We start from the raw sequence: 21,347 nt of genomic DNA, 5'->3' as shown, positions 1-21,347 counted from the left end.
TTTATAAATTCAGCTTTTTAATGATAATAGTGTACTCTATTTTATTTTTTGTCCCAATTTACCCATAGCCTGAGTATGTATAGTTACACATGGCCATGCAGAGGCTGGCTCTTTCCAAAAAAAGTGGTCAAGCACTTTGGAGACGCCCTCGCCTACCCCAGTGACACGGCTAAAAGCAACGCCGATGCCTTTGGCCCGCTAATAATCGCCAATCAAGTATTACCGCCTCATTTCGAAGCACTTTGGCAACACACGTACCCGAGGATCTGCGCGGATGGAGGTGCAAATCGAGTCTATGACCGGATCAAGGAATCTCACTTGAATCCTGCAGACTATGTACCGACTCACTGTATTGGAGATCTAGATTCTGTTCGACAAGACACAAAAGACTTCTATTTGCGCCATGTACTTATTATACACGCTTTAACAATCGATAACACATTCATCGCTCTGACTTGCAGTTTTCCCATTTTCTGCTCCGGATTTGCAGAGGACAAAATTTATATATATACCTTGCCAAGACAAGACAGACATAGATAAAGCTTTGGATTTCTTAAATTCTGATGACGAAGGCAGTGGCGAACCTCGCTCAACCAAAAACTCTAAAGACATAGTCCTAACCGGTGTTTTTGGAGGCAACATATCTCAGGAATTGGGGAATTTACACTCCTGTTGGGGGATTGTAAACAAGCAGATCACCCTGATTGGATGCAATAACCTGTGTCTAATCCTACAACGCGGACTTCATAAAATCCACACTCCTGTCGGCATGAAATGCGGTATTATTCCTTTGGGCAGTCCAGTTGATTTCGTCAAATCCTCTGGCCTGAAATGGAATTTAAGTACGATATTTGCTAACGGTTTACTACACACACACTTTTACATAAACCTTACTTTTTTTGCTTCTAGATAACCAGCAGCTCTCCTTTGAAAATTTTATAAGTACTTCCAATGAAACTGTTAACTCAATAGTCAGTATAGAGGTTTCCTCTGCCTGCATTTGGTCTTTTGACTATGGCGATATAACCTCATCAAATGTAAAGCAGTAGTTTGTATTTTAGCACAATCAATTTTTTTTGTAGTTATTTGTTCGCTTACAACATGTCAGAACATGTCCACAAGCTTTGCTTAGTCCGACATGGCGAAAGCTTATGGAATCAAATGAACCGATTCACTGGATGGGTAGACATCGATCTCTCGTCCAAGGGCGTCACAGAAGCTAAGCAAGCGGGTGTGTTGCTCAAAGAAAAGGGCTATGAGTTTGACGTCGTCTACACTTCTGTATTGAAGCGTGCTATCAAAACCATGTGGATTATATTGGAAGAAACAGACCAAATTTGGCTCCCTGTGATACGCTCATGGAGATTGAACGAGCGTATGTATGGAGCACTGCAAGGACTAGACAAGGGAGAAACAGCAGCAAAATATGGAGAAGAACAGGTACATATAACCATAAGCTAGTAGGCGATTTATTCAAATTATCATCACATGTGCTGTTTTGCAATCTACAAAATTTTGCACAGAGTATTCAAATAACCACGTTTGCCGCGTTGGCCGAATTGGCATTTTCGCCTGATAGGTTAAAATTTGGAGACGCAGTTATGACACGCCGCCACCATCAATGGAAGAAAATGACCCATCCTATCCAGGTAAGGACAGGCGCTATGCCTCACTTAAGGTGCGTGCATTTTTTAACAATTTGTTTTCGGGTTCTAAGTTACTGAGCTTTTTTCTTTGCAGCCAGAAGAAATTCCTAGGGCCGAATCATTGAAATTGACGGTTGCTCGGTACATATAATTTTTCAACAAAATCCCTTTGACTCAAATTTTCCTTACTTGTTTTTTTTTCAGATTTTTGCCACTTTGGCATGAAGAAATTGCACCTGCCATCAGAAGCAACAAAAGGACATTGATCGTAGCCCATGGAAATTCCTTGCGTGCTCTTGTCAAATATTTGGATAACGTTAGCGATCAAGATATTGTAGAATTAAACTTGCCAACTGGAATCCCATTGGTGTATGAACTGGACCAAGACCTCAAGCCTATACGCCATTATTATTTAGCTGATGATGATGTTGTCGCCAAGGCACAGGCAGCAGTCGCGGCTCAAGGAAAGGCTAAATCTAATTAAGGGATTTGCCTAACCTACAAGTGACGTGTAGTCCTGTTCTTTTAAAGAACTAAAAGAAAAAAACTTTTTTGTTTAATGACACCATGCACCAATATTGTATACGCAGTTTATTTGAAATTTTTTAAAATTTTAGTTTAGCGTCAAAGAAGGAGAGGCGTTAAGTGATGTGTGTGTCTTCTAAGATAAAAGATCGGCAATAGCGTCACGTTCTTCCAAAAGCTCCTTGTGAGTTTTTTCGAGACATTCCGCACTAAACGGATCGATCTGGAGGTCCTTGACAATTTCATATTGACCACCAGATGCAACAACAGGGTATGAATAGCATATCCCGGGAGTAACGCCATATTCTCCGTTTGATATCACGCCCATGGAGGTCCATTCTCCACGCGTACCGTACACCCAACTTCGCATATGGTCGATTATAGCAGAGGCTGCAGAGGCGGCGGAAGATGCGCCCCGAGCGAGGATTATAGATGCACCTCGTTGTTGGATGGTGGGGATAAATTCTTTGACTGCCCAGTCCGGATCCTTGATGACTTCAGTTGCTGGTGTCCCATTGATGAGAACATGGTTGATATTGGGATATTGAGTTGAGCTGTGGTTGCCCCAGACAGCCATGTTCTGAATATCATGTATGTTGACTTGGGCCTTTTTTGCTATTTGGTACAGAGCTCGATTGTGATCGAGCCTAGTCATGCAAGTGAAATTTTTTGAAGGAATGTTGGGTGCATTGCTCTTCAGAACCAGGCAGTTCGTATTGGCTGGATTTCCAACGACGAGAATTTTGACAGATTTTTTCGCCGATTTATTCAGTGCCTTGCCTTGTTCTAAGAAAATGGTGGCGTTTCCTCGCAGAAGGTCCTTACGTTCCATACTTTTTCCGCGGGGCTTAGATCCGGCGAGCAGTGCGTAATCGACGTCTTCGAATGCACTCTCCGGGTTCGTGAAGGTCTTGACCCCTCGGAGTAATGGAAACGCACAGTCTTCCAGTTCCATCGAAATGCCTAGAAGAGCTTGTTCGGCAGCAGGCACGTCATGGAGGTGTAGCTGTACGGGTATATTGGGACCTAACAATTGCCCGGAAGCAATGCGAAAAATCAGCGCATATCCAATGTTTCCACATGCACCTGTCACGGCAATTTTAACAGGCTCGGAGGCAGTGGAACATTCAGAATGGGCTTGGCTGAGAATATCATTCAAGGCTGCAAGGATACGTTGATTTTCATGTTTGTTCGCACCAGGAACATCGGTAAACTATTCGCGAAAGACGGCACAATAGGTTCGTTTAGTAACTAACCGTTATACGATAAATAAGCGTTATACACATTATGTATTTTGATCGATTGCACAGCAAACGGCCGATACATCGAGCACCTGCCACACATATGAGGCAGCAGCAAAACTCTGACTCAGAGCATATCTTTTGAACACACAGCGTTAAAATTCATCAGAGTAGACGGACGTACTGCTTCAGTGACGGCATGAATACCTCGAAAGTATTGAAGTGCATCAACTCTTGTGTCAGCATCCAATTTTTCTAAAATTAGCTTGAAGGCCTTGTCGGCATTGGTGTATCTATTCTCTTCCAGATGTCGTTTCAAATTGATAGCGAACTCCTCTGTCAATTTTTCGGCGAGGGAATCGGTGGTTGATACACTTCGCGCCTGTACAAAAAAGGGCTCGTCAGAGATTAGCCAAAACGCTATTTACTCTATATTGATTACATTGCACTTTTGTGCATTTTGTCTTGTACGTTTTTTTTGTAGCGCCATTTGGCCTTCGTGACATTTGACCCTGTTCAAGATTCCGAAAGATACACTCGTAAATACTATTAGATGGTGGGGTAAAGATAGCTCTATTGAAGCGAGCAAGATATGCCATGAAGATGTAAAGCTGACCGCCCGTTTGGTTAGTCGAAGCACCCTCTGTTTGCTACGCACCACTGCACACCCTTCTTGTCGTTCTTCCACAGAGCATTTTGCTACAAGATTGGCTTGGATTGATTTATTTCCAAATCGAAAACATTTTACATAAAACTTCTTTTTTGCGCAAAGCCGCTACAATAATTCATTGTCGTAGGCTATTTTATTTTTTTGTATATAAGTTCTCCAAACGCCTTCAAATTTGATATTCCGAGCTCTACAATGTCTCTCGACACGAGAATATTCCACAAGAGATATTCTTCCTCTTCTGATAATCTGAACCCTAAATCGGCAAAAAAAGAGAAACTCAAAGAGGCCTTTAAGTTGATTTTCTATGCGACGGGAATCTACGCATCCTTCATCTTGTATGGAGGATTCCAGGAATATCTGTACGTGAAAAGGTTACAGACAGACTTTTATTGAAGGCTGACGGTACTACCGGCAACAAGTTCGAAGCAAGCTACTTTCGGACTGCAACGCAAGGTTTTCGATTATCCTACATTTTCCTTGTTTATACAGGGCATATCCAATTTGGTAGCTGCTTATATAGGTACTTTGATTTACGTTCTTTTTTTTCTGCCGCGTTCTTTTTACCAAACTTCTTCTGCACTAGTTATGCTCGTTACTCGAGAGCGACTTGTGGGCTCCGTCTCTCCCTTCAGTTATATTTTTTCTTCGCTGTCACAGATGACGGCGTTGTTTTTGTCTTACTACGCGTTGGACTACATTGATTATCCGACTCAGATACTCGCGAAATCTAGCAAGCCAATTCCAGTTATGCTTATGGGCGTGGTCATCTTGGGTCGTCGATACACCCTTCTAAAGTATTTGACTGTCTTCCTTATTACTGGGGGTATCGGCGCGTTTATGCGCGAACAAGATCGCTATACATACGCTCAGACTCATGTACATAATTATTTTGGAATTACGTTGGTACTGCTGTCTTTGCTGTTGGATGGCGTAACGGGGTCCCTGCAAGACTATCATATCAAGCGCTATCGACCTTCGGCTAACCACCTCAACTTCTGGACAAGTTTTTGGATAGCTTTTACATCGCTCTTTGTATTTCTGAGCCAAGGCGAATTCCTCCCTTCGCTGCAGTTTTGCGTAGAATTTCCGTCGGTGTTGCTGCTTGTGGCTGCCCAAGCGATATGCAATTCGATAGGACAATTCTTCATCTTCCGAATTTTGCGGCAATTTGGACCGCTTACCCTGAGTGTGATCACCACTAGCCGGAAATTCTTTTCAATTCTCGTGTCCATAATCTGGTTCAACCACCTGCTCAGTTTGAAGCAATGGATGGCACTGACGATCGTGTTCGTAGGGCTGTCCATTGACATTTTCTCAAAATCTCAGGAAAAGCGTGGTTGAACCAGCTTTATATAAAGTTTGAAGCCAGCTTAGTCACGGCGTCGATTGGGTGGCGTTACGTTGTGTGAGCGGTGCCTAGATAGTCTGCGCGTGAGCTGCTTAGTCCTATAGCGTTTGGCTCTGTGCAGAGCGGGCGGTACCAGGACCTGTCTATCAGGATTGCTCGTGAGCGGGCTATGATCTGGCCGTTCGCGCCTTGCCGACGAGCGAATTGATGGTGAATTGGTTGTATTGGGTCTCGAAGTGATCGAACGGTTGCTCGCCGAGGGGGTGGTGCTTTTCGCTCGCATCTCCGATTAGACAATTATCTCCTCCCTTTTTTTGTGATTTGTCAATTAGTTTTTTTTTTTGTTTTTTCGTGTAATCCTTGTCTTCCCTGATGGCCCATCGAAAGTCGCAAAATGGTGATTTGTATGTCGGAGTGTTACGGGGTCGACGGTTGGCCGACGGGGTTCTCGTTGAATTCGGTTTTAACCCATTTCGGCGTTCATTCTGTCTAGCGAAAGCGCGTCGTCCCTGCGCTCGGAATGCGCCGGCTTCGGTAGCACTCCCCTGAGGGGGTTCGGGTCTTCGATGCTTAGCTTCGTACGTGGTGTGCCTCGCTTCGAGCTATTTTTTTGGCGCGTCTACTGACCTTCTTCAATTGAAGAATCTCAAGTTTGAGTACAAAGTTGTTTTTAAAAAGATTACGAAAAAGAACGCCGACACAAAACTCAAGGGGTTGGAAGAGTTGAGGGTGCTGCTCATTGAGGAGCCCGAGGAGGGGGCGACCAAGTCCGCGGGACAGCAGTCTTCGCCGCGCGTCGGCGCGCCGTCGTCCGAGGAGGATTTATTGAACGTGCTCACGAGTTGGGTCAATGAGTTCTTGACGTTGGCCGAGTGCCCGTACCCGCAGGTTCGAGTGGCGGCCGTCGAGTTGATGGGCGAGGTGGCGAAAAAATACAAAAAGTATGCGGGTTGTTCGCGCACACCCGACGCGGGACGGCGTGGCGGTCGAGATAGACAGGGGGCGATACCTGCCTCGCGGTTTGTTGAGGGGGGCGTGCTGATTTTGTACACGAGATCGACAGAGGGAGGGACTGACGACGGGCCTAACGCGATTTCGTAGGTCGATTGCTTTGCAGTTTAAGGTATTTTTTCCTACGTGGGTGTTCGCGGCGTTTGACCCAAACCGAGAGGCTTCCGCGGCGGCGGAGCGGTCTATTCGTTCAGTGATTCCCCCGAGCAAGTACAAGAACGCTGTAGCTTTTTGCCAAATCGAGATACTCTCGCTCGTCGCTTCTCATCTGGAGGTGGCCCAGACCGACGCGAAGGACGAGGAGGAGGCGGAGAGCGCCGGCCGTCTGGTCAGTGCCAGTATTTTGTTGTTTTCGCACTTGCTGTCCGAAGTTCCGTCGCTTGAGGTGGCTAGGCCGTTTGTGGAAGAGCACGAGATGCTCAAGAGCTTGGTGTCCAAGTGCCAGTGGCCCTTTGAGAAGGTGCGAGCTTCCGTTTGCGTCTTCTTCACGACGGTCGCGAGAAGGCGGCTTTACGAGTCCATGTTCCCCTGGTCTGGGTTTTTGATCCCTATGTTTTCGTCCATCGCAGACAAGGACATGGGCGTGCAGTTGAAGGCTTGGGAGGCCGTGCTGACGCTCGTGAAGAACGAGCCGGGCGTCTGGACGCGGCGCGAGGTTTTAGACTTGAATGGTTCGAAGCGTTTGACCTCGATTTTGAAAAAAGCACTGACGGCGAACAAGTCGCATTTGGAGATGTACAGACAGTTCAGGGCGCTGCTCTGCTTGATCGATAAGGATCCCGTGCCAGAGCAGCACCAGTTTTTCCACGAGGTGCTGAAGTGTTGCTGGTCGCAGATTTTGGACCAACGGCGATTGTCGACGGCGAGTTCGTATTTGTGTGTTTTGCTCGAAACGTTTTTCACCGCTCTCAAGTTCGCGGTGGACTACGCTACCAGGCAGAACTTGGCTCAGGAGCGAGGCGCGATATTAGAACGGTTCGTGTTTCCGAGCGCTCGAATGTGCTTCGACTCGGGTTGGTCCAAGGTGCTGACGTCTGGTTGCGCGGTGTCGGAGCTGGCCGCGTTTCTGCTGGACTTGTCGGAGCGTGAGAGACTGCAGGACGTGTTGAAGCAGGTTTGCGAGCGACTGGCGGAGCAGGTGTCTCCTCTGTTCGGTCCGGAGTCCGGCGCGGAAGAGGAAGAGAAGCGCTGGTTGAAGGACCGATGCGTTGAATTTCTGTGCAGTTTGAAGCAAGGCGCGAGCGGCGCGCGCCCCAGCACCCTCCCGCGATGCGCCGCGGAGGGAGGGCGCGGTCGAGAGGAGGAGGCGCGAAGAAATACGGCCGTTGCGCACATCAGGGCCTGCCTGGTACCGGCGCGGTTGGTGGACGATTTTTCGAATTTCGTTTCAGAGGAGCGAAAAATACAATTGGCGTATGTCGAGGAAGTGCTCAAGGCGTGGCCGGAGCAGTTTGACCCAGTTGAAAAGGAGCGCATCGGGGAAGCGTGTCAGTCGGCGCTGGCGACTCGCGCTCGGCTGTCGCCGTTGCTGGCGTGGATTGCGTTTCGCTGCTTGCCCGGGGTCGAGGCGACGAGCCGAGAGCGGTTTTGGGAGCCTTGGAGCAAGCTGGTAGAGCGCTTGGTCGAGGCCGACAGGGAGGACATTTTGGTGTCGATACTGGACGAAATCGACTCGTCTGGCCGCGAGAGGTGGAGGAGTGAGGTCTTGGACCGCTACGCGCTACAAATCGCCGGTTTTCCGATTGAGCGACTGGCTCTGCACGCAGACTGCCTAGGCCTGCTCGTGACGGGGAGGCGCTTAGAACCGGTCGAAAAGTCGAGCTCGGAGGTGGGGCGCGCCGAGAGGGTCGTCGACGGACGGAGCGAAGGCCGCGGGAAGAGCTCAGGTTCGTCGGCGGCGGCGGCGAGGATGACAGGTTTTTTGAGCACCGAGTTGCTCGATGAAATTGTTGACAGGTTTTGCGCTTCTTTTCGCGAGTGCGATCCCTCGGCGGACGTGCCGGCGGCGGGCGTGCTGGCTTCGATGTTCGCGGCGTTGCTCGAGATCGGCGACGTGTCGGAGCCGCGTCAGCGCGCTCTCGTCAAAACGCTGGTTTATTTGTGTACGAATTGGAGGCAGTCGGCGTGGCAGCTCGTCCTTCAGACGGGCCTCGCCAGAATCCGCGACAGGGACGCGGCGGCCTTCGGCGAGCTGGTCGCGGAGTTGACGTCACTGGTCGAAGTTGAGCGTCTGAACTGCCGGCATCCGGAGGGCCTGGCGGAAGTGGCCATTGCGCTGGTTCAACTGACCGACGACGACGAGAGAAGGTCTGACTTACTTTGGAAGCTGACCGGAACCGCGGAGGACGGATGGAGCGTTTTTGTTTGGTCCATGAAGTATTTGGACGTGGAATGGCTGAGTTGGAGTCCAACCAGAGCGATCAACGAAGACGATTGGATGTTCCCGGACAAGCTTCTCGAAAGAGCAGCAAAGCTTTCTCATCCTGGTTCCAGACTTCTGACAACAGATTCCGTCACTGAGGCGAAAGGCGTCGGCGACTCGCAGCGCTCCGATTCCAGTGCCTCGTTTCTCGCCTTCGCGCTTTCCTCCTTAAGGAACCTTTTTTTTTACATTTCCTCGATTGCAAAGGCTCAGTTTGCCTACCTGACTCGGCCGACAGCGTCTGGGGCACCCTCCTTTTACGAGTTATTATCGCTCGTGTTTCTCATTCCGCAACTGACTCATTTGCGAGTCCGAGAGGTCTATTTAGAGGATTCGCGCATTGCTTCTCTTTGGAAGCCCTTCGACCTTTCCGTTTACGCCGACTGCTTGAACCCGCTTCTGAGCCTGTTTTTCGCGTCCCCTTCTCTCCTGCAGGGGTTCCTGGCCTGCCTGCTGTCTGACCTGTCGTGGATGGCCGGTCACTCGTCCGGTTTGCGAGCGGCGCTGAGGGGTCTGGTCGTCCAGTTCCTGTTCCTTCAGTTCTGGCGATGCGGCTTCGAGCACGATTCCGGACTCACATTTGCCCAGATATGGAGGGACTACTTCTTGAAGCAGCCGAGGCACGTGTCTCTGCTCGAAAATCATGCCCACCGCGTACTGATTGCGGAAATTCCGTCCGACTTGGTCTTCCAGGCGCTCGAGTGCGCCCTGGACGCCATCCCCGCGTCGTCCGCGGACACGACGGTTGTCGTCGACGCGATGATGGGACTGACGGTCCTGTGCGACTACGTCTCGACCGAGTTGGATAGGCCCTTCCCGCTCGACATAGTTCTGCAGATAATAAGTCGGTACATTTTTTTAAAAGAGTTGTACCTGACTCGCTCCCGCTCGTCCGAGCGCCTGGCCGATTTGGAGGCGAGCAACTACTGCAGCGCGTTCCTGCGATTTGTGGCGTTCGGACTGGTCCCCGCCGTCGCGGGTAGCGACAGTTCGAGCGAATTTTCCTTTGACGACTGGGCGTTTTTGTTGGGTGTGGCCGCCAACGAGTTGGAGCGCGACGGCGAGTCGCGCCTGCCGGTCAGCGCTCGGTCCTATAACGCCCTGCTGATGCTGAGTGCGGTGCAGGAGCAACTGCTCCGCAAGGAGTGCGCGGAGGCCGCTCAGGAACAAGCGAGCGACAAGGGGCCGGACCCGCAATGGTACCTGTCAATGATTGACACTTTTACTCGCCTGGCGAAGAGAGGCGACTCTCGGTCGCCCTTCGTGGACGCGCTTGCCAAGGCGGTGGCTCACGTGCCCGATTGCGTGATTTCGGCCATTTCGGCCGACGTCTTGAAGGACCTGTTCCGGACGCTCCGAACGCCGAACCAGCTGCTTCAGGTACAGGCTTCGTGCTACATCTTGATAAGGCGGCTGATTCAAGGCGACGGGGGCCGGCCTCGGCGCGAGCTGGTTTCAGACGAGCTGAAAGCCGTACTGGCGAGGCAAGCCGCAGAATGGAAGCAGCTAGACGTAGCCCATATCGTCTCGTGGCTAGAAACCGAAGGCGATCGGAGCCGAGACCAACTAGCACAGGGACTAATGAAACAATACGAGAACGAACAACATTGGCACCAGTCTAAGACGACCGACACAAAAAAAAAGAAAACCAAAAAAAAAGCTGATGCCACCGTGCTCGATGAGCGCTACAACCAAGTGTTCCAAGGGATCGTTTATTCCGACTGCTACACACCGTTCTTCGCCTCCCTCGCTCCAATCAGTCACTCCTTCTATATTCCCGAACCAACCCTCGCCGTCCTGTCGCCCTACACCTCCATGATGTTCGTCTGGTACCTGGTTATCCAGCTTTTCAAATGCACGACAGACTCCTCGTCGAAGGACGAGCTAGTTTCCCTCGTCAGGTCCACCAAGCTCCCTTCCTATAGCCTGTCTCCAATATTTTACATGAGCATTCAAGACAAAAAACAAAAAGCGTTTTTGGCTTCGAAGCTTTCTTTCTATTCGCCCTTCCATACGTACCTCTTGCGGGGGCTGCTCCACCCGACTGCCCGTCCCTATCAATGCCTCTCGCGGTTCTTCCACCTGCAATTCGACGTCTACTATTCCTCGGCCCTCCTCTTCAAGTTCCTGAGCTATTTTCCGGCCCTCGGAAGAAGCTGGTACAACGACCTGGCAAATCGAAGCGAAAAGGCCAAGTTTGAGAGTTTCGTCCAGCAGCGCTACTCGCCCGCCTTGATCGCTAAAGAGCTGGCGTGCGTGTCTAAGTTTAAGGACCAGTCTTCTCCCGCGGGCTCCTTCAGGGTCAAGTGTTCGGCCGTGTCGAAAGAGATCGTCGCCCTCTACAGAAAAGACGACACCGATTTGACGGTTGTTCTCAAAATCTCAGACGCGTATCCTTTCAAGCCGATCAGCGTGGCCATGGATCAGAAGCTGGCGTCCGAGGCACTGTGGAGAAAGTGGATGTTTACCATGTTGTCCGTGTTGAACACGCGCGACCGGTCGATATCGGACGCGCTCACTTTGTGGAAAAGCCTGCTGGAGCATTACTTTGAAGGCATTGATTTCTGCCCAATTTGCTATTCCGTCTTTTACAGCTCAAACCTCAAGGTTCCAAGTCTCGCTTGCAAAACGTGCAAGAACAAGTTCCACTCCGCCTGTCTCTACAAGTGGTTCAACACGTCCCATCACAGCGAGTGTCCCATATGCCGAACGTCATTCACCTAGCGCTCGTCCTGGTGGCGCGCCGCTCCGAACACCGGCCCCGTCCGCGCGTGACGTGATGGCACCTGTATGTACAGAAATGACCGTTATTGCGTCCTGAAGAAAACTTTTTTTCTGCGTTTTTTATTCTACCATCGAGCCGGGACGGACTCAAACTCATTGTTCAATGTGTAGTCTCGTGTGTAGGACCTGCATCGGCACAGACTTGAAGGGAGCAAATCAATTCGCTTATATCTTTGCCTGCGCGTTCATTTTCAATTAGCCGTTAATTGCTCGTTAATTTTGGCGACCTGTACGCGCCCAAGATGGATAGATATCTGTCACCTTTGGATTCGAGTTCTCATCGTCGCACTCAGGGCTCTGACTCTCATGGTTCGTTTGGGGTCGAGGTCGAGCGCGCTCTCCACCTTTTTATTTTCTGCTTTTCGCTTCTGACTTTAGGTCCCTTTCTAGCGCATCGGCCGCAGTCCAGCAGGCAGACGCTGGACGACTTCGAGATCATAAAGAAGGTCGGCCAAGGTGGTTTTGGAGAGGTGCGTGACTTCTTTCGGGGTCCCAGCGGCGCGAAGCGAAGAGGGCACCCGCGCTTTTTCTGCCCAAACGTCCCCGTCCGCAGCAGAGCACTCACCGCCTTGCCCAAGGTCTACGTTGTTCGCAAAAAGGACACGGACGAAATTTTGGCGTTGAAGATCATCAGCAAAGATCTGATTTGGAAAAAGAACAAAGTTCGCCAAACAAAGAACGAGCGCGATGTCTTGGCAAACCATTTGACGTGCTATATCGTACGATTGATGTATTCATTCCAAGACGGCCATTTTTTGTACCTGGCTATGGAGTATTGTCCGGGCGGCGACCTGAGACGTCTACTTTCTGCTTTTGGATACTTGACCGAGGACGAGGCAAGGCAATACATGGCAGAAATCGTTATGGCGACGGATAGCTTACACAAACTGAACTACGTTCATCGAGATATGAAGCCAGCCAATTTTCTGATAGATGCGAGCGGGCATTTGAAGCTGACGGACTTCGGGCTTTCGAAGGCTAACAATCACCTGAAATACAGGTCCTATTCAATGGCAGACCCTGGATCTTCGAGGTCTTCGCACGACGATGAAAAGCGTACGTTTTATACGTTTTTTTGGCATTTCTTCGCTTTGATTCTAGAATTTAACTTTTTTTTTTTAGCGATCGCCGTTGCTGGATCGCTTTACTACATGAGCCCGGAGGTGCTTAGTGGGGAATCCAACTGCGGAGTTGAGGTGGACTGGTGGAGCGTTGGGTGCATCTTCTTCGAGCTTTTAGTGGGTCATCCTATATTTAACGGCTCTACGGTCTCAAGGGTTTTTGACGCCGTTATCCAATTCCGCACGACGGTGCCCGCCATCATTGAAAAGTACCGAGCGTCTCATCTATCCGAGGAGGCCGCCGACTTGATCGCTGGTTTTTTGCGAGAGCCTCAAACGCGTCTTGGCGTTCGCGGTTTGGCAGAAATTCACAATCATCCTTTTTTTGCCGGCTGCAATTGGGCGTCGTTGGCAGATGTCAAGCCCATTTTCGTGCCCAACTTGCAATACAAGTGGGACACGAGCTACTTTGATTTGTCCTCGTCGCCGCAGGTGGGGTCGAGAAGTGATGCGCAAGGTTTGAGTTCGAGCGGCCTGTTTCGAGCGCCACTGGCGCCGTACAATGACTCGAAACAGAAAGTGACAAGCGAAACTTGCTCAGACAAGCATTCGATAAAAAGTCCTATGGCCGATTGTTTGAAAAACAAATTGGGTCGAAAAGTGCTTTGGTCCCACTGTGATCGCCATTTGAACAGCGCAGGCGCGAGCCGAAAGCATGCGTGTTCTGGCACCCATCTACTCGAGGGAAAGGAGAACGAGGTGTTGAGAGAAAACGAATCCTATAACTCTCCCTTTTTTTGCAATAAGAGGAGTTTTAATAGGATCTCAAAGACGCCTGTCATGTCTGGCTGTCTTGTTCAAGGGGTCGAGAAGCAAATTTTTGGGTTTACGTTTAGGCGCAAAAAGTACAAAGCCAAGGAGAAGCAATTTGCGACGCCTCCGACCCCCGTTATGCTGAAGCCTGATCCCCGTCGTCACCAGCACGTGGTCCCGGTGACGCCCGATTTCGAACTTTCTGATGTGTAAAGACCTAATTACGAGATAGATTTTCTTACCGCGAGTCATGGGATTAGTTTGTGTGTGCCGAACGAGTGACATGTTTTTTTTCACATCGCGCTCGCGAATTTCCTCGATGATTTTTTTTTTTTTTTAGCCTGTCAAGATTGAAATTTTTTGGCGTTTGAGGTACAATAATATACGTTTCTAGCACTGCGGCGAAATTGTCCATTTTATCTAGAGGTTGAAAGTTTGCTCAAGCGAGGTTTTGTCCTAGTGTCTTCGGCACAGTTTTTGCCGTTGACGGGCGTTACGGCTATTGTGGGTTTTCACGGCGTCGCTGCCTACGAGGCCACTCAAGGTGTGTGGACAGATGATTTTCTGGCTCGAAGGAACCCATCTGTCGTTGGTGGGGTTGAAGCTTGGCGAGCTGCCGTCTTTTGCAAATAAAAAGCACCATGGGGCTTCGATAGTGGAGATAGTGACGTCTATCGATGCGTCTGTGAACAGATTGACGTATGTCTCGGTTAGTGTTGTTTTTTTTACATGGGAGGTTGTCGCGCGGTCGATGGTGGCGAGAGGCTTTTTTCGGTCCTCTCTTTCTCCCCTGTGGAGGCTCGTGTTTTTTTTTTTTTTTGACCTATAAGAATTGTATCCGTTGGGGGCGCCGTTGCGGCCGAAGATCAGTGAAGAGCTTGAGAGATTTTGGTCGTTTGAACAAGTTTTTGGTGGACTACAACAGTTTGGATTCCACCGCGTTTGACGATTTCCCGGCGATGGAGAGCTTAGAGATGCTATGGATGAACAATAATAATGTACGTGCGAGGAGTGGTGAGGCGCGCGGTGGATGGCGCGGGGTGTGTGCATGGACCGCGAGGCGCCGTTCTGTACGAGACATTTTTGTGCGAGGGTTTGGGGGGGTGGGAGGAAGGCGGGGCGGGAAGGCGGGGGGAATTGGGGGATAGGAAGGGTTCCCGTTGCCCGCGTTTTTTTTTTTTTTGGGGGGGGGAGCTTTCAGAAAATTTGGGCGGTGCTGCCGAGAGTGTTGTATGAGGGCGTGTGTGTGTCGTGTAGACGGAGCTTGAGTGGGTTTTGATAGATGCTGATGCGATAGCAATGTATATATATATGTGTATATGTATATGTATGTTGTGCCCGACGCATGTAGGTTCACGACGTAAAGCACTACATTAGCAAGTTGGCGGGGGTGTTTCCGAATTTGACGCACCTGAGTGTGTTGAAGAATCCGGGTTGTCCGAATTTGCTGAACGACCGGAGCCGCGAGGCGTACAAGAGGTACCGTTATTTCGTGATATCGCACCTTCCGAAGTTGAAGACGCTGGACATGTTGCCCGTGACAGACGAGGAGAGGGAGTTCGTGGGTTCGCACAGATGCGTCGATTTGCTGCCGCTCGTGGAGTTGGGGTCGAGCGTGTTGTCGTCTTTGAAGAGGGACGTGACGGGGTTCGCGTTGAGCAAGCAGGGCGAGTTGATGGTGATGGACGAGAGGGAGTACAACCAGTGGAGTCCGAGTTACGTGAGTTTGGGGGAGGGGAAGATGTTGGTATTTCAAGACCAGCAGAGGATGAGGTTGGAGAGCATAATTGAGTTGAAGGGGTGTCGCTTGTCGGTGGTGGAGGAGGAGGACTTGTTGCAGAAGGTGGCGCCCAATTTGGAGCCGTTCAAGCTGGTGGGGGATGGGGTGACAAGGTATTTCATAGCGGACGGCAAGCAGCAGATGAGGGAGTGGATGGACGCGATAATGGTGGAGTGCCAGGGGGGGTTGGAGGAGGCGGAGTGTTGGGAGAAAATTGAGCGCGAGAGGGCGGAATTGAAGTTTCAACAGAAAGAGTGTTTATTGACGTCGTCTAAGTTGAGGTTGCGCCGTACAGTGGACAGGGCATACAACCTGAGTCCGGAGGAGGTGAAGTTGAAGACGGTGTTGGGTCACGGGGGGTTTGGTGCGGTTTACGAGGGGATTGTGCGCGGAAAGTTGGTGGCGGTGAAGGTGTTTCACAACCAGAATTTGTTCGTCGAGGCGCTGGATGAGTTTTGCAACGAAGTGGACATGTTGTCGAGAGTGAGACACCCGAACATCATCATGTTCATGGGGGCGTGTTTGGAGCCGCTGATGATTGTGACCGAGCTGATGCCGAATGGAACGCTGGAGAAGCTGCTGCTGGATACCAGAACTCCGCTGTCGCTGCACACGAGACTGAAAATGGCCAAAGACGCCGCGTTGGGGATGAGTTGGCTGCACGAGTCCAACCCGATGATTTTGCATCGCGACTTCAAGACGTCCAACATACTGATCGATGACAGAGGGAGGGTGGTGGTGTCCGACTTCGGGTTCTCGGAGTCCCTCAGGAAGGGCGCTTCCACTTGGGACGACGAAGGGTACAGAGGAACGTTCGGATACGCGAGTCCGGAAGTGATGAAGAACGCCGTCTTCAACGAAAAGTCGGACGTCTACAGTTTCGGCATCGTGCTTTGGCAAATCATAACTCGCCAGGTGCCGTACCCGGAAATCAACGAGGCGAAGGACAACGCTCAAAAGAAGAAAATCATGAACGAAATTGTGTTCAACGGTCGTCGACCGCCGATTCCCAGCGAATGTCCCAAACCGATTGCTCGCCTGATTGAGAGCAGTTGGGACGCCAAGGCGACCAACCGTCCGGACTTTCGCACCATCGTGGAGGCCCTGGACTGCATAATTTACGAGGAAGCGATTCCGGATCCGATTGCGCGGGAAAACTGGAGAAGCTGGTTTCCGAACCGAGACAAAGTTCCTTGGAGAGATTTTTGGCAGCGATTCAGGCCGGCCATCGGCGCGACGACTCACGAGGACAAGGCCATCGTCCGCATCCTCCTGCTGCCTTTTCAGTACGAGAATCCTCGCTTCACGGCTTCTGATCCGTACTGGCACTGCCAAACCGACCAGGTCAGTTGCTCGGACTACGGCGAGTTTTTTTGTCACTTCGGCACGCTGGATGGCCTCATGGACAGGATCCGGAGGCTCGCGAGGTCTCCTTGGTTCTTCGGGAGGCTCTCGGCGCACGCGGCATTCAACTTGCTCTACGGACAGGAGGCCGGGACCTATTTGGTTCGGTTTTCGTCCCTTTTGCGCGACAAGTTCATCGTCAGCTACGTCCACTCGAATCGGCTTATATTTCATCAATGCATTCCTTCGGAAGGGTGCGAGCGCGCGATCGAGAGGGAGGCGAAGTGGAAGAAGCCCTCACTGGGGAGGCCGTTCTCGGCCATTTGGGACCACGTGACGGACGACAGTAAACTGGAAGACGCGGCGAATTAGGCACCCGCTCCTCGCACGACGGCATCTGAGAACGCTTCGTGGACGAGTTAAGAAGGAGAAGAAGTGCCGCACTGCGGTGCCTCCTCCAGCCACAAGAAAAACATAAAAAAAAAAAAAGAGTAAAGAAAGAAAGAAAGAAAGAAGAGGTTCGCATCCAATAAAGAGACTCAGCCGGTACACATTTTGCCCCAGCCTGTAGAACGAGGTGCCGCTGTGCATAGAAAGGGCTTGATAAGGGGGGAGACATTGGAAGCGGATTTTGACGGTTTTTTTTTTTTTTTTTAGGGAGGGCCAAATTTTTTTATCGATTCGCGTCAAATTTTTTTTGAAAGGATGCAGACGCACTTCTTAGTCGTCTTCGTTGAATTCGAAGGGTTCCGGGGGGCTGGGCTCTTGTTCGGTCGGCAGTCCCAGCGACGACACGAGGTCCAGGGGCATGTGTGGGGCGAGGTCTTGCATGACGACGATGCCGTAGGTGCCCTCACAGATGGGTTTGTAGCGTTCGTCCGAGTCGAAGGTGATGTATTTGAATTGGGACCTGAGGACGCGAGCGGGGTTTGACAGCAGCTCCACGTTGTCGGGGGATTCCAGCGCGGCGGCGTCGAACGCGACGGTGTCGGGAGGGGGGGTATATATAGAAAGAGGAGGAGTCGGATTTCGGCTGCTTCGAGGAGGCAGAGTCTAGAGAGGAAGATTTGTGGGGCTCCGAGGTCTCGTCGTCGGCGGCGGGCTTTTCGGCGGGCTTTTCGGCGGACTCGGGAGGGTGAGGCTTGTCCTCCGCGTCGACGCACATGGGCTCGGGGGCCTGGTTGGCGGGAGCGGAGCCGAGGGGCCACTTTCTCTTCTTCTTGCCGCGACGGGCGGCGGCGAGCTCCAGCTTGGCCAGTCGCGGGCCGCGGTTCTTGGTTTCGGCTCTGGTCTCGGCGGGGTAGGAGAACCAGTGAACGGGCGCGTGGCTGCGGAAAGACATCTTGATCATTTGCAGGTCCTGGTTGAGCGCGATTATGGCGGTCGGGGCGAGCGCCAGAGATATGAAGTGGACCAGAGGGTACCAGTACCAGTACTGCAGGAACATGGCCAGACCGACCATCGCCTGCAGGTTGTTATACCCGGACCGAATCAGGAGAGATATGGTGACATTTCGCCCGCCGGCATCCAGGATTCCGCTGGCGAGAATGGCGCCGTACTTGGCCATCGCCGACTCGTGCTTGTCTTCGATTCTCTCGCGAAGGTGCTTGCGGAACTTGTTGACGCAGGGCCCGGTGGACTGAATCAGGAGCATCGCCAGAGAGATCAGCGCGCCTTGTCTGACAGTGTCGACGGGGTCTCGGTGAGCCAGCGGCAGCAGAATGTCGTACGCTTCTCGGAGTCCCGTCCCGGCGCACGCCATGCCCAGCGCCAGACAAGCTCCGTACCGAACCGCAGGGTTGTAAGACTCGGCCAGCAGTGCCACGAGCTGAGGCACTCGCTCCGGCTGTCTGAACAAGACGAATCCGAGATTCATGACGGCCGCGCGACGCACATCGTCATTCACGTCGGACACGGCAATGTGCAGCAACTTCTGAATCGCCGAATTTCGACCAGTCCCCCCGTACGCCATGCCTATCATGAATGCTCCCCCGTACCTCAAAATGGCCTCCTTGTCGCCCAGCAACTGCTCGATCATCGCGTCCGCCTGACCCTCTCTACCATAGTACAAGAACGCCAACCCGATCACCAAACCTCGCACAACCTTGTCGTGCTGCGTCTCGTGCGCCAACACCAACAAATCCACCACGCACTGGTGCGCGCTTCCAAGCATCACCAACCCCAACGCGTACCCCACCGCCTCGCCCGCCACCGCATCATCCGACGCGCACAAAATGCGAAACAACTCCTGAAACACCAACTCGTCGCAACTCCCCAGCGCCGCCACGCCCAACCCCAACGCCGCCCCGTGCGTCAAAATGTGCGCCTCTCCCGCCCCCCTCAAGTAATGCAGCAAGTACCTCAGCACCGCCGGGCACCCCGACTCGCTCGACCCCGCCACGCCCTGACCCCCCCCCCATCGACGCCTCCGACTCCCTCCACCAACCCTCTTGCAACCCCCCCACCGTCGCGCACGACGACATGAACGACTCGTTGAACTCCTCGCTCGGATTCCCGTGGTTCGCGTGAATCAACCCCAGCGCATACAAACTGCCCCCCTCCGTGTATGGAGACGACGCCGTCGCTCCAGGCCTCGGCAAATACGGCTCCAACACGTTCAACGCCTCCTTCAAGTGCCCCTTGTGAATCACCCCCAACCCCGCCGCCATCGTAAACTTGGTCCAGTTCGTCGCCTTCCTCACCCACTCCAAATTGTCTCTCAAAAACGTGTCGCGCGTCGTACCCGCGTGCATCAACGCGTTCGCCACTATCGTCGCCGTGTACAGTATAGAACTCCTCGGCTCAAAATAAGACTTAATGTGCTTCAAAATATTCAAATCCGCGCGGTTGTTTCGGTACAAAAACTGCAAATATAACTCTATCGTCACCTCATTCGTCAAAATGGACCCCACCTTCTTCCAATCCTCGTAACTCCCCCCCTCCACCTCCGGCCTGTATCCCCCCCTCCACCTCCTCGTTATCTCCCTCAACAACTGCGACGACGCGTTCTCCACCACCTCAAACGCTATCTGGTACGCCAACAACCGACTCCCCACCTCCCTCCTCTCCAACAACCTCGCAAACACCCTGCATATCTCCTCCGCCTCCTCCAAAAACGTCAAGCACCTCGACAAACTCATCGCGTCCTCGCTCTGCAACTCCGCGTACAACCTCGCCAGCAACGACAACACCGTCGGACGATAATCTATCGGCACCAAATCTATCGTCACGTAAAACGTGTACCGCAACAAATCCGCCATCTCCGGACTCATCCTAATCGCCTGCTCCAAACAGTCCGTGCGCCTAGACTGCAACGCAATCCCTATAGCGTGTCTGTACTTCTTGTGGCGAAAACAACGATCGAACATCCGGTTCACGATGTTCTCCAAACGCGGATCTATCGACTCCCCCTCCTGTCCCTCCTTGGACTGCAACGTCCTCAACCGAATGTACTCGTCGATGCATTTAACTTCACAAACGCCAACCAGTCAGCATCGCCCAACACACACTACACCCACACACCCCTTTTCCGCCCCTCGTACCCACCAACGTCTCCACAAACTCGTTCTCCGCCGTAATGTCGAACAACTCCTCCGCCCTCAACGCGTAAAACATCGCGTCAGAAAACGCGCCCAAGTAGTAGAACACCTGGAAAAAAAAAAAAAGTTAAAAAACCGCCACTCTCGCCAAAAAGTTTTTCCTTCTCTCCACCCTCTCTCCACACGCTCACCCAACGCCCCCATTCACCCCCCCCACAACGATACCTTACTCGCCACCAAGGCCGCCAACTTCCTCGACACGAAATCCGCTCTCTCGTGCAGCTCCTCTCTTTATCATATTCAACGCACGTCAACTTTTCTTGTCCAATACACTCTTCACACACACAATCAAACACGTCTGCACGCGCCACCCCCAGTCGCGCGGACCCCATCTCTCGCGTACATCACAGATATAGAATCCGATATCTCTGGCCAAAACTGGTCCACTATCTGATCTATTTGCTTCAACGCGTAGTCCTTAATGACATCGCTCTCGTTCTCGTCTAGCAGGGAGAGGAAGTTCGACGCCGAAGTGAGCACCGCTGTCTGCATCATGTGACAGTAGCAACGCCAAAAACAAAACTCAAAATCCAGAACAAATAAGACTGAATTGCCATGTCGAAGCGGTAAATCAAAAATAAAAAATACAAAAAATCGAGGCCCCTCTTCAGAAACACGCCCCTGAAACCCTCGCCAAACCAGCACCCAGTAACAACGCAATACCCCTCACACATCACAAAGTCCATCCCCTTGGACCAACTCGCCCACGCTGGCACCTCAGCACCGAGAAAAACATTTTAAAGCGTACATTTTTTTTTCGAAGTACGCATTTATTTTGTAAAACCCCAAGGGCAATATCTGCTCTACGTCGACATGCTCTCAGCACCTATACGTCCACTCAACGCCGGACGCCTCCTTCTGCGCGCCGTCCGCTCATACAGCAGCAACACAAAAGCCGCTGCCTCCGCTGTAGAAGACGTGACGCAAACCGAACTCTTTCAAGAAACGCACGCAATGGGGACTAGCTATCGCACGGGAGGACACGAACACCACGGATACCCAGAGGTCGGAAGCGTACGCGAGCAAAAACAAAATACGCGCAAAGAGCCAAATGGCCTCGTACACACATAACAGACGAACTTTGAGGCCTCGTTATGCGTCAT

The 21,347-nt window shown here is 51.7% G+C and overlaps 7 protein-coding genes across 9 annotated transcripts; 5 read left to right on the top strand and 2 right to left on the bottom strand.

Annotated features, from left to right (window-relative positions):
• Positions 1–66: 66 nt before the first annotated feature.
• On the top strand, positions 67–1,112 carry LOC126315364 (thiamin pyrophosphokinase 1-like). Its single transcript, XM_049992613.1, has 3 exons — positions 67–405; positions 491–842; positions 910–1,112. The coding sequence occupies exons 1-3, from the start codon at positions 76–78 to the stop codon at positions 1,047–1,049; spliced, it is 822 nt and encodes a 273-aa protein (XP_049848570.1). The 5' UTR covers positions 67–75; the 3' UTR covers positions 1,050–1,112.
• On the top strand, positions 1,072–2,222 carry LOC126315365 (2,3-bisphosphoglycerate-dependent phosphoglycerate mutase-like). Its single transcript, XM_049992614.1, has 4 exons — positions 1,072–1,440; positions 1,580–1,678; positions 1,741–1,787; positions 1,851–2,222. Exons 1-4 carry the CDS (start codon positions 1,102–1,104, stop codon positions 2,128–2,130), a joined length of 765 nt encoding a protein of 254 aa, XP_049848571.1. The 5' UTR covers positions 1,072–1,101; the 3' UTR covers positions 2,131–2,222.
• Positions 2,195–4,172, bottom strand: LOC126315362 (malate dehydrogenase-like). The gene is made up of 4 exons (XM_049992610.1): positions 4,071–4,172; positions 3,884–3,924; positions 3,597–3,794; positions 2,195–3,384 (listed from the first exon to the last, which is right to left on the bottom strand). Exons 1-4 carry the CDS (start codon positions 4,105–4,107, stop codon positions 2,308–2,310), a joined length of 1,353 nt encoding a protein of 450 aa, XP_049848567.1. The 5' UTR covers positions 4,108–4,172; the 3' UTR covers positions 2,195–2,307.
• A 10-nt stretch (positions 4,173–4,182) lies between these two features.
• Positions 4,183–5,586, top strand: LOC126315363 (solute carrier family 35 member B1-like). 2 transcript variants are annotated; one of them, XM_049992612.1, is made up of 3 exons: positions 4,183–4,441; positions 4,502–4,602; positions 4,666–5,586. In XM_049992612.1, exons 1-3 carry the CDS (start codon positions 4,275–4,277, stop codon positions 5,421–5,423), a joined length of 1,026 nt encoding a protein of 341 aa, XP_049848569.1. In that variant the 5' UTR covers positions 4,183–4,274; the 3' UTR covers positions 5,424–5,586. The 2 variants fall into 2 exon arrangements, with proteins under 2 accessions (XP_049848569.1, XP_049848568.1); XM_049992611.1 differs by having other exon boundaries at positions 4,502–5,586.
• Positions 5,587–11,715: 6,129 nt separating this feature from the next.
• Positions 11,716–13,839, top strand: LOC126315360 (probable serine/threonine-protein kinase DDB_G0278845). Of its 2 annotated transcripts, XM_049992609.1 has the most exons (4): positions 11,716–11,956; positions 12,038–12,117; positions 12,226–12,703; positions 12,770–13,839. In XM_049992609.1, the coding sequence occupies exons 1-4, from the start codon at positions 11,890–11,892 to the stop codon at positions 13,732–13,734; spliced, it is 1,590 nt and encodes a 529-aa protein (XP_049848566.1). In that variant the 5' UTR covers positions 11,716–11,889; the 3' UTR covers positions 13,735–13,839. The 2 variants fall into 2 exon arrangements, with proteins under 2 accessions (XP_049848566.1, XP_049848565.1); XM_049992608.1 differs by having other exon boundaries at positions 11,743–11,956; positions 12,038–12,703; positions 12,770–13,787.
• Positions 13,840–13,897: 58 nt separating this feature from the next.
• On the top strand, positions 13,898–17,184 carry LOC126315224 (dual specificity protein kinase shkC-like). The gene is made up of 3 exons (XM_049992463.1): positions 13,898–14,220; positions 14,387–14,519; positions 14,873–17,184. Exons 1-3 carry the CDS (start codon positions 14,078–14,080, stop codon positions 17,015–17,017), a joined length of 2,421 nt encoding a protein of 806 aa, XP_049848420.1. The 5' UTR covers positions 13,898–14,077; the 3' UTR covers positions 17,018–17,184.
• A 181-nt stretch (positions 17,185–17,365) lies between these two features.
• LOC126315417 (uncharacterized) lies at positions 17,366–20,738 on the bottom strand. The gene is made up of 6 exons (XM_049992669.1): positions 20,588–20,738; positions 20,410–20,473; positions 20,188–20,293; positions 19,006–20,114; positions 17,683–18,893; positions 17,366–17,555 (listed from the first exon to the last, which is right to left on the bottom strand). Exons 1-6 carry the CDS (start codon positions 20,734–20,736, stop codon positions 17,366–17,368), a joined length of 2,829 nt encoding a protein of 942 aa, XP_049848626.1. The 5' UTR covers positions 20,737–20,738.
• Between the last annotated feature and the right edge of the window lie 609 nt (positions 20,739–21,347).

The sequence above is a fragment of the Schistocerca gregaria genome, unplaced genomic scaffold, assembly GCF_023897955.1.
Source record: "Schistocerca gregaria isolate iqSchGreg1 unplaced genomic scaffold, iqSchGreg1.2 ptg000569l, whole genome shotgun sequence".
Classification (NCBI taxonomy): Eukaryota; Metazoa; Arthropoda; class Insecta; order Orthoptera; family Acrididae; genus Schistocerca; species Schistocerca gregaria.
This window is presented reverse-complemented; position numbering and strand designations above follow the sequence as displayed.

Excerpts from the sequence above, each read along its gene's own strand:
- LOC126315365 (XM_049992614.1), top strand. The coding sequence starts at position 1,102 with ATGTCAGAACATGTCCACAAGCTTTGCTTAGTCCGACATGGCGAAAGC. Across the intron at positions 1,441-1,579 it reads CAAAATATGGAGAAGAACAG|GTTAAAATTTGGAGACGCAG; the intron begins GTACATATAACC and ends TTCGCCTGATAG. Across the intron at positions 1,679-1,740 it reads GGCGCTATGCCTCACTTAAG|CCAGAAGAAATTCCTAGGGC; the intron begins GTGCGTGCATTT and ends TTTTCTTTGCAG.
- LOC126315362 (XM_049992610.1), bottom strand. The coding sequence starts at position 4,107 with ATGCTCTGTGGAAGAACGACAAGAAGGGTGTGCAGTG. Across the intron at positions 3,795-3,883 it reads AATGGCGCTACAAAAAAAAC|GCGCGAAGTGTATCAACCAC; the intron begins GTACAAGACAAA and ends TTTTTTGTACAG. Across the intron at positions 3,385-3,596 it reads TTCATGCCGTCACTGAAGCA|TTTACCGATGTTCCTGGTGC; the intron begins GTACGTCCGTCT and ends TTTCGCGAATAG.
- LOC126315417 (XM_049992669.1), bottom strand. The coding sequence starts at position 20,736 with ATGCAGACAGCGGTGCTCACTTCGGCGTCGAACTTCCTCTCCCTGCTA. Across the intron at positions 20,474-20,587 it reads TCGGATTCTATATCTGTGAT|AGAGGAGCTGCACGAGAGAG; the intron begins GTACGCGAGAGA and ends AATATGATAAAG. Across the intron at positions 20,115-20,187 it reads GTTTGTGGAGACGTTGGTGG|TTAAATGCATCGACGAGTAC; the intron begins GTACGAGGGGCG and ends GCGTTTGTGAAG.
- LOC126315363 (XM_049992611.1), top strand. The coding sequence starts at position 4,275 with ATGTCTCTCGACACGAGAATATTCCACAAGAGATATTCTTCCTCTTCT. Across the intron at positions 4,442-4,501 it reads GGAGGATTCCAGGAATATCT|TTCGAAGCAAGCTACTTTCG; the intron begins GTACGTGAAAAG and ends ACCGGCAACAAG.
- LOC126315360 (XM_049992608.1), top strand. The coding sequence starts at position 11,890 with ATGGATAGATATCTGTCACCTTTGGATTCGAGTTCTCATCGTCGCACT. Across the intron at positions 11,957-12,037 it reads TCAGGGCTCTGACTCTCATG|CGCATCGGCCGCAGTCCAGC; the intron begins GTTCGTTTGGGG and ends GTCCCTTTCTAG. Across the intron at positions 12,704-12,769 it reads TTCGCACGACGATGAAAAGC|CGATCGCCGTTGCTGGATCG; the intron begins GTACGTTTTATA and ends TTTTTTTTTTAG.
- LOC126315364 (XM_049992613.1), top strand. The coding sequence starts at position 76 with ATGTATAGTTACACATGGCCATGCAGAGGCTGGCTCTTTCCAAAAAAA. Across the intron at positions 406-490 it reads AAGACTTCTATTTGCGCCAT|AGGACAAAATTTATATATAT; the intron begins GTACTTATTATA and ends CCGGATTTGCAG. Across the intron at positions 843-909 it reads TGGCCTGAAATGGAATTTAA|ATAACCAGCAGCTCTCCTTT; the intron begins GTACGATATTTG and ends TTTTGCTTCTAG.
- LOC126315224 (XM_049992463.1), top strand. The coding sequence starts at position 14,078 with ATGATTTTCTGGCTCGAAGGAACCCATCTGTCGTTGGTGGGGTTGAAG. Across the intron at positions 14,221-14,386 it reads GCGTCTGTGAACAGATTGAC|ATCAGTGAAGAGCTTGAGAG; the intron begins GTATGTCTCGGT and ends TTGCGGCCGAAG. Across the intron at positions 14,520-14,872 it reads TATGGATGAACAATAATAAT|GTTCACGACGTAAAGCACTA; the intron begins GTACGTGCGAGG and ends CGACGCATGTAG.